Source organism: Oratosquilla oratoria, chromosome 12, assembly GCF_046742065.1.
Source record: "Oratosquilla oratoria isolate Oo_2021 chromosome 12, ASM4674206v1, whole genome shotgun sequence".
Lineage (NCBI taxonomy): Eukaryota > Metazoa > Arthropoda > Malacostraca > Stomatopoda > Squillidae > Oratosquilla > Oratosquilla oratoria.
Window position 1 is genome coordinate 52,403,385 of NC_134788.1, and position 9,835 is coordinate 52,413,219.

The 9,835-nt window shown below is 42.8% G+C and overlaps 1 protein-coding gene across 1 annotated transcript in view; it reads left to right on the plus strand.

The window, feature by feature from the left end:
• Positions 1–9,835, plus strand: part of LOC143030390 (uncharacterized) — a 42,278-nt gene that overhangs the window by 14,848 nt on the left and 17,595 nt on the right. The window contains exons 3-5 of the mRNA XM_076193539.1: positions 48–236; positions 971–1,027; positions 8,143–8,281. Of these exons, the coding sequence (XP_076049654.1) occupies positions 48–236; positions 971–1,027; positions 8,143–8,281 (385 nt within the window). The remainder of the gene's footprint in view (positions 1–47; positions 237–970; positions 1,028–8,142; positions 8,282–9,835) is intronic.

Sequence of the window (9,835 nt, forward strand, 5' to 3'; positions counted from 1 at the left end):
TTTTTAATTTGAAAGTTCTGGTAGCGTTCCACTTCCCTGAACCCAAGAAACCTGTCCACAAACGGATCCACAGCACTGGCCTTGGTGCTAAGCAGCTCCCCCAGTGATAGCTTTGTTTACTATGGTGTGGCGCCGTCGAAACCGCCACAGCCAGCCATCACTACACTTGATATTGGTGTGGCCAAGATGCCCAGCAAGTCTCTGTGCAGCATGTTGTATATGCACGCCACAGACTGGTACACTTTCTCCTGGGTATAATTTATAAACAGCTTCATTGAGGTTATCCATGGTAAGCTGTTGTAGTGTTCTGACAACCAAGAAGAAATCAAACTCCCAACTACACAGTATTCTCAGTCTCTAGCAATCACAGAGTAAGGTGAGTACAGGAAGAAGTATATGGCGAGCCTGGGGGTGGGGGGCCAGGAGAGAGAAGGTGAGTTGTTGCTGCGACGGCGGTTGAAGCTGTACTGGATATGCACTACCTAGAAAAAGCCACCCGCTCGCACGGGGTCAGTAGTTGTAGGCGGGGAAGAGATGTCTGTATGAAAATAAAAAGATAGTTGTGTATGAAAGGGGGCTATTGGCACCGGGCGGTTCTTAGGGATATCTACTTCGTGATGTCGTGGCTCAGGAGAGATGGGCAGGAAACTTGTTGGAGGCTGAAATCAATATATGTAACTGTGAGGTTGCTTTTGGAATATTCAACCTCAACCAACAAAGAAAAGGAGTAGGAGGCATAGTCGTAAGGACAGACAGAAAAATTGGAAAGACTTTTAGTGGTAGCTAAACTGAAATGAGAATATGTAGTAGTAGAGAAAGAAATGAAACTAATTTCAGGAGAAAAAACTTACGTAGATTGCGCATGTAGTCGTGTTTTTGTTTGCAATATGCCCGTGTGTGTATGCTATGCATAGAAGGTTTCCTCTATGCGGGTGTATATTCAACTGGATATATCATATCCTGGTTTCAGCCGGCAAAACAGACTTCCTGAAGTAACGGAGTCATTTTGCCGTCGAGAGGAGAACAGGTAATAGTATGTATATATATATATCGGTTGAGATTGAATATATGTCAAATATGCATATGAACATGTATACAGATAAATAAAAGTAAAAGTATAACCAGCGAGGACTGAACCCGGCCAGCCATTGCACGTCTACTGAGAATCTGCTACCTTTCCTTACTCTTGCCACTGGATACAGTCGGACTCATGCCTGTGGTACTTAGGCAGAACCCAGCACATCGCGGCACGTCTGGTCACAATCAGTCAAAGCTGGTGAAGGGATACATTGTAAATACACGAGGCTATACACGGTTGTTCGTGTACACCGCCCGGGGGAGAGGTGGCGCTGACAAGTAGTCTATACGGTGTGGTCTAGGTGTGATGTGTCGTATCAGGTGTTTGTGTTTGGTGTGCAGTCTTTCTTGGTGTTATGTAAGTTTTGTGTTGGTTGAGTGGACGGATGTTGGCATCTCAGTGTAGGGACTCAGCAGTTCTGAACTCTTAACCTTCTGATGGTCGTAGTTGTTAGTGGGACATGTCAACTGCCTCAATCCCGGGGACTGGCCCAGAATCGGTCTGACTAGGGCTAAGTACAATCGACGTTAGGTGGACAGTGTTGCGGTTTTTAAGGGCTTTAGCCTTCCCAACACAGCTTTAGCTCTCGCTCCCTCTCTGAGGAAATGTGGGGTCCAGGTAAGGCCACTATCCAGTGTGTTACCCAGCACACAGGCATGGTCTTTCACCGGGACGTTTGTGTAATTTATTTCAAGAGGGGTGTTCGTGATTGTTCTGTTGGTGTTCTTGCAGTGGAAGTATGCAGATTTGCATTTCGACGTACTGGTCTTAATGCGCCACTGTTACTCGCGCGTGTGTGCCCCCTCTATTTTTTTTTTTTTTTTTTTTTTAGGTGTAAAGCTCCCTGCAGCGTTTCGTGTCTGTTAATGTGATTAGTGTCATCCGCATACAAGAAAGCAAGATCCTGGTTACATGGGTAAGCCGGCTCTGGCAAGAGGCCGTCCTTTTGAACCCAGCTCGCAGAAGGGTCCCGTTCGATTGGATTGCCTTCCGATTGGCTGATTTCCCTTTGGCTGTAGAGTCCGCGAGCGAGCTGTGAGCCTCGGCGAGTGCATAAGCCTCCGCTCGCGTTGGTGACGTCATCAGTCTGGATTGGACCGGCCAGGATAGCAGACGTCTCGGGAGCTGCCGGCGGCTGAGACAACATCACCACACTGTCTCTTCCGGTACACCTTTTCTTCCCACTTTCCATCCCTCCAACCATTTCCTTCGTGTAAGAGGCTCGTAGATATGGGTAGACTGGTGAGGTAGATAGGTGGTTGGTGAGGATTTACATTTTATTGGATCAGCTTGAGGACTCGATTTTATTTGTGCTTTGCTGGTGTATACAATGTATAAACTAAGTCAATGTGCTGTGAATTTGAGATTGCTTGAGTAAGCAGTATTGCATGCGGAGTTGTAACGGCGGATCTGATTGGAGAAAGGGTGGAGGAGGAGGAAATTCAATTGGTTCACGATTGTAAGATCACGCCCTTAGGGGAGATTCTTAAATCTAAAATTAGTTATCATTGGACCAAAGAAATTAACCCAGGACCCAATTTGAGTGCTCTCGACGGGAATCCTCTTGTGTACCTAAGAGGATCACGTTGTAGAAGAATTCATGATAAAGTAAAGAAAATGAAGCTCCTTTTAATTCCCCCTTTACAGAAAATATAGTGAAACAAGAAGTAGAAGCCTGACAGTGCAGAATACAATTACCAAGTGAACTCAGAAATTGAATAAATAGAATGATCGGAAGTGTGAGGCCTACCGAATGAAAGGGGGAGTAACAAATAACGTTAATGAAAGACAGTGGAGAGAGACGTGAGAATCAACACCGTGTGAGATCGAAACCTTTATTGGTACGACGTTTCACTTGTTACAGCTTTTTCAAGTACAGACGCGCTAAACGAAAGTAAAATCACGAAAGAAAGACGACACATAGGGGCGGTAACGAGTGGTGACCGACGGTCACACTTCGTCTTCATTTTGGCCTTGATAATATCATGAACCGTCGTTTTATTCAGGCCATACTTTTACATCAGTTGAGCACGTGACATGCCACTCTCATTGTCCTGAATTATCTCATACTAGTGTTGCACTTATATATATATATATATATATATAATATATATATATATATATATATATATATATATATATATATATATATATATATATATATATATATATCCCGCTTACCAAACTATGTTATACAAATACATACTTGCATAACCTAACATCACCTCCGTAACAATATGTACATGTGTGAATGTATGAATGCATGTACATGTGTGTGTATGTGATTCACCATGGTCTTGGATCACGTGTTGGACTCATGAATGGCAGTTATTAACCTCCGGATGAGAGCTCGGAGCTCGTATGAACGATCTATGGGTGATACTGTGACCTCACACGCACACCCAACTCCCCACCCACGAGAGTTGGAGTAACACCCCGCAGCGCAGCGATACTAAAATTATTTCAGCCCTGGGCGAGAGTCGAACACAGACCGCCGTAGTAGCAGGCGAGAACTCTAACCACAGCGCCACAAGGTGTGTTAGTGTGAGTTGGCGTGTGTGTGTGTGTGTGCGTTGGCGTGTGTGTGTGTGTGTGTTCCTAGTTGTATTTTGCGGGAAGGGGAGCTACGCTCGTGGTGTCCTGCCTTTGTATCTCGCAATGTCTAGTTTGCTCTTAAACTCATGAATGGTTTTTGCGTACACTATTTTCTTTCAGTTTGTTCCAAGTGTCCACCACTCTACGTATGTGGAAAACTTTTTCTTCAGATCTCTTCAGTAGCTATGTTTTTTTTTTCTTTCTTTCCATGTCCTCTTGTGTTTCTCTTGTCCCAGTTTAACAAGTCCTCTCTATCGAGTATTTCTGTGCCCTTCATAATTCTGTAGATTATCAGTAGGTCACCTCTCTCTCTTCTTTGCTCCAGAGTCGGTAACTCTTGCCAATCTCCTCTCATATGACAGGTTTGCAAGTGCAGGTGCCATTTTTGTGGCTGCTCTCTGGATTCTTTCTATTTTCTTTATTTTCTTTTTGGTACTGGGTGACCACAATGTCGCCGCATATTCTAGTCTAGGCCTTATCAGTGTGACCAATATTTTTTTTTTAATAATTTCTTCGTCCAAATATGTAAATGCTACTTTTATTGATCTTAACAAGTTGTAGGATTGTCCAACAATTTAGTTTATCTGTTTATCATAGGACAAGTCGTTTGAGATAATTACATCCAAATCTTTTTCGGATCTCTCCTTCTTTATCTCCTTGGTTCCAATTTTATATTGTCCTGATATTCTATTTTTACTTTTTCCAAACTCCATTATGCTACACTTGTTAATATTGAAGTCCACTTCCCATTTCTGACTCCATTTCCATACTTTATTCAGGTCTTCCTGCAGTGATTCGCAATCCTTTTCGGTTTTTACTTTCCTAGTTTAGCGTCGTCTGCAAAGCAGCTCATGTAACATTTCACATCATCATCTATGTCATTCGTATAAATAACAACCATTATTGGAGCCATACAGATCCTTGCGGTACTCCACTGATCACCTCTTTTCAACCTGAATATTTTTCTCTGAGCACTACTCTCATCTTTCTACCAATCAGGAAGTCCTCCATCCATTTTAGTAGGTTCCCCTCTATTCCTCCTATATGTTCCATTTTTTTTTTCTTTTTTTTTTTTTTGTGTGTGTGTGGTAGTTTGTCAAAAGCTTTTTGTAAGTCTAGGAAGGCACAATCAGCCCATCCATTCCTTTCATGCACTATATCTATTAATCTTGAGTAGAAACATATTAAGTTTATGGTACATGATTTTCCTTGTCTGAACCCAAATTGTCTTGGGTATATATTATATTATTGTCTTCCAGGTGTTTTACCCATCTATTCTTGATGATTTTCTCACAAATTTTGGCTATAGTGCTTGTTAGTGAGACTGGCCTGTAGTTAGTTGGTTCTTCCTGGTTTCCTCCTTTATATATTGGTACAATGTTAGCATTTTTCCAGTCTCTTGGTATTTTTCCTTCTTTAAGTGAGCAACTTATTATGTTATGTATTTTGTCCGTTAGTTCTTCTTTGCATTCTTTTAGAATCCAATTTGCAATTCCGTCCGGGCCATGTGATTTCCTAACGTCAAGGCTTGATAGATGTTCCATTATTTCTTTTTATGTTATTATTATCTCGCTTCTGGGGGAGATCGCCTTTCATTTCCTTTGTCCTGATATTTTACTTTCTAGTGAAAACAGATTTGAAGTGATTATTCATGACTTCGGCCATTTCTAATTCTTCTGTGTATTCTATATTCCCTTGGCATAGTTTCACCAATTCTTATTTGTTTTTAAGTTTACCATTCACGTATCGATAGAATAGTTTGGGTTGCTCTTTGCATTTATCTATAATGTCCTTTTCATGGTTCCTTTTTTCCTCTCTTCGCACTTTAACATACTCATTTCTATAGTTTATATATACTTGCCATTTTCCTTTTTTTTTTTTTTTATCTTTTCTCCATCTTTTCCAAGCTCTGTCCCTTCTGTCTTTTGCCTCACTGCATCTTTTGTTGAACCAGCATTTAATGTACACTCTCTCTCGCTTCTGTCTTGGTACGTGCCTATTCGCCATCAAAATATCCCATTTCTCTTCCACTTTTGTCTCTTCCATGTAAATTTTTTCCCAATTTGCATTCTGGAAGAATTTAGTTTGCCAAAGTCCGTTTTGTTGTACACCAATCTTCCTTTCCTATGCTTTCCATTTCTCTCCCTGTATATTTCTTCCTTTAGTTCAGTATCAATGAGTATATGGTCACTCTTTCCAATTGGTGTCCTGTATTGGATTTTATCCACAATTTCAGGTTCTATTATAAATATCAAATCTAGTTTCGACGGCTCCTCGTTATTTCTGTATCTGTTTCACTGACCCACTGAGTCATTGTATATTCCATGGTCATGTCCAGTAGTACATTACCTCACAAGTCTTCTCCTCTCACTGTCATGTTCTCCCAACAAATTTCTCTGCAATTGAAGTCCCCCATAATTACTAGATTACCCCCCGCCCATTAGTATATCATTTAATGATTGCCTTGTATCTTCCAGCATTTTCGTATGCTCGTTCTCTTTCCAAGCGTTCATTTTTGGGGGCACATAAGTCACCACAAACTTCCTACTTTTCATGTTCTTGTCTTCGACTGTTGTCATGATCAGTTCTACATTACCTTTGCCCTCCGCAATTTTTGTCACATTCAAGTTTTTCTTGGCCAAGAACATGATTCCTCCTCCCTGTTTCTTGTCTCTGTTTTCAATCCAGTAATTGTATAGTCCATGTCCAACATCGATGGATGGTATTTCACCCCTTAGTTTAGTCTCCACAATTCCCATTATGTCGGTTTTTCTTCTAGTAATCATTAATTTCATTCAGTCCTGAAATTAATCCATCGATGTTGGTATAAGCCACTTTCAATTTTTTCTTTCTCTATTTTTTTCTGTCTTTGGTTCGCTCATTCTGATGTACCATTTCCTCATTGTGTGTATTTACTTAGTTGCATTTACCTAGTTGTATTTTGTGGGAAGGGGAGCTATGCTCATGGTGTCCCGCCTTTGTATCTCGCAGTGTCTAGTTTGCTTTTAAACTCATGAATGGTTTTTGCGCATATTATTTCATTATCCAGTTTGTTCCAAGTGTCCAAAACTCTATGTGGAAAACTGTTTTTCTTCAGTTCTCTTCTATAGCTATGTTTTTTTTTTCTTTCTATGTCCTCTTGTGTTTCTCTTGTCCCAGTTAAGTAAGTCCTCTCTATTAAGTATCTCTGTGCCTTTCATGATTCTGTAGATGGTCAGTAGGTCACCTCTCTTCTTTGATCCAGCGTCGGTGTGTGTGTGTGTGTGTATTCACCTTGGATCTGCTGCAGTCTCTCTCAAGACAGCCAGACACCACCCTACGGCAGTGAGCTCAGAGCTCATTATTTGCCGATCTCTGGGTAGGTCTGAGACCACTTACACACCACACACACCGGGACAGCAAGGTCACAACTCCTTGACTAACGTCCCGTACCTACTCACTGCTAGGTGAACAGGGGTTACACGTGAAATGAGACAAACCCAACTTATCTCCGCCCGGCCGGGGAATCGAACCCCGGTTCTCTGGCTTGTGAGGCCAGTGCTTTACCAACCCATCCGTGTGTGTGTGTGTGTGTGTGTGTGTGTGTGTGTGAATGCATGTGTTATGTTGATAAAGAAGCACCTTCGTAACATTTTGTTTGTGAAGGAAAATTTTATGACAGTAATAGAACATCTCATGATTCGGTTGTGGAATGTGACGGTAATGTTTCCTTAGTAGATTGTGTGCTAAAATAATGCAATGAAAATGTTTTGGACTCTGTCATTTTGGTATTATTTCTCCTTTTCCAGATTATGTACTCCATTAATGGTGGAAAATGTTGAATAAAGCTTGCTTGAAGTTGGGAACAATTTTAATACACTGAAAATATGGTAACGTGTGTATCCTTACTAACCATATCATATGCCTGACACGTGATCCACATGCATACAAAAAGTTATCCGACAGGCACTGCATTTGACAATCCCTACTTAATCTTGCTGACCTGCACATTTCCTAATCATAAAAATCTGACTCAAACAATGTAACACATGACAACAACGTGCATCATGCCATCGCCCAAAGAAAGTTACCGACACAAGTACCTATTGTCACTAGACAAATCAATAACTATTTCCGTAAACTCAGCAAGCTACATATACGTAACTCCAATACATACATCATGTCAAGGCACATCCACAAATAATATACATTTGTTGCAATGCAACTAACACACTAATATTATTGTATAAATGCCAAATGTAAGATGTATCTGACAGCCTACACTAAACATGCTTAGATAGGCATCTTCTCCTATATAAAAGTTTTCATTCACTTCCATCTACCAAAATACTGACTGCCTGACGTCAAAGCCGCCGCCCCCCTCCCCCCTGGTGCCAATGCTCCCGCAGTCAGAGGTGCCTCATCTTATATATTCCATGCATTCGTCCACATTCACACCAGAGTATGTTTTTTTTTTTTTCTTTGAATAGCACTTGTCGTGGTTTGGTTCGGACAAGCCAGGGAAATGAGACTCACAATAACACTAATGGTTACCACACGCGGAGGTCACGGACGAGGGTTCGTAGAGGGAAGGTCCGGAGTGAGGGCCTCATCAAGTACCGTGGGCTGGTGCGAAGGGCCGCTTGAAGTTTGGCGACGTTACTTGCTGGAGAGGACTGCGTCCGAGGCGTCTTGCTGGGGAGAACTGCTGCTTGGAAAGAATTGCTGCTTGGAGATGTGCCCGAGAGAGAACTTGCGACTTGCAAGGTAAGACCACCCGCTTGCACGGGATCGGTTTTTGTGGGAGGGGAAGAATGTCTGTAAGAAAATGAAAAGATAGTAATGTATAAAAGAGGGCTATTGCCACCGGGCGATTAAGCGAGCGATCAGGGGCTATTGGTGGTCGTGGCTCGGGAGAAATGGACAGGGGACTCGGACGGCGGCGCCGACGGCCGGGATTAGAATCACCAAAAGTTCAGAAAATGGTAGGAGGCGTAGTAGTAGAGAAAGGTGGAAAAACGGAAAAAATCTTTAGTGGGAGGTAAACTGAAATGAGAAGATGCAGTATAAGAGAAAGTTAGAAAGGAAGCAAATTTTAGTCGAAGAAAAAGTAAGTGTAGATGTTTGTGCGTGGGTCGTGGCTATATTCGTGAGAGGTGTGTGTATGTGTCTTACGGGAAGTGAGTAGAGCTCACTTCCCGCGTGTAGTGAGCGCGTTCCTGTTTAGCCCCAGGTTAGGCATGAGCTTTTCCTGCTTTTCCCCAGATTGAGTTTGAGAGTCAGTAGAGTCGATCCAGTGGCAGTGCGAGGGGGGGGGGTTGTATTATCTTTCTCCTTCCAAGCACAACTCTGAAAGCAGAGAATTACGTGACTGGAAATTGTGTGTAAATGTCAGAAGTGTAAACCTGCTCGCCAGCGTCAGCAAAGAGGCCAGCGCGTGGGTGCGGGCCGGCCGGATAGAGAGGCTCCCCAATTCCTCTCTATCGACCAGCCGGCGATCAGATAAGGGTTCTGAATAAGAGTTGGGTTGGGCCTCTGCTAAGCCAGAGAGCAAGTGTGCGTGTGCCTCTTTTCTTCAAAGCACTACTCTGAAAACAGAGAATTGCGTGACTTGGGAAATGTGTGTATTTGTCTTTGGTGTATACCCGCCTGCCGACGTCAACGAAGAGGGCCTGTGCCAGACCGGCAGCAGCAAAGGAGATATATCTCCTCGCCACCACCGGCCGGTGAAGATTACTGGGCGCTTGTTGAGTGAGCTGGATTGGAGAGACGTCCGACCTCTAGGAGCGCTCTGAATCTGAATCTCTAGGAAAGACCACCTCGCTTGCGCGGGATCGGTTTTTGTGGGAGGGGAAGAATGTCTGTAAGAAAATGAAAAGATAGTAGCGTATAAAAGAGGGCTATTGCCACCGGGCGAATTGCGAGCGATTAGGGGTTTATTGGTGGTCGTGGCTCGGGAGAAATGGACCGGGAGCTTGGAGGGCAGCGCTGACGCCGGGGTTAGGATTAGGATCACCAACGAAAGTTTAGAAAATGGTAGGAGGCGTAGTAGTAGAGAAAGGTGGAAAAACGGAAAAATCTTTAGTGGGAGGTAAACTGAAATGAGAAGATGTAGTAGAAGAGAAAGTTAGAAAGGAAGCGAATTTTAGTCGAAGAAAAAGTAAGTGTAGATGTTTGTGCGTG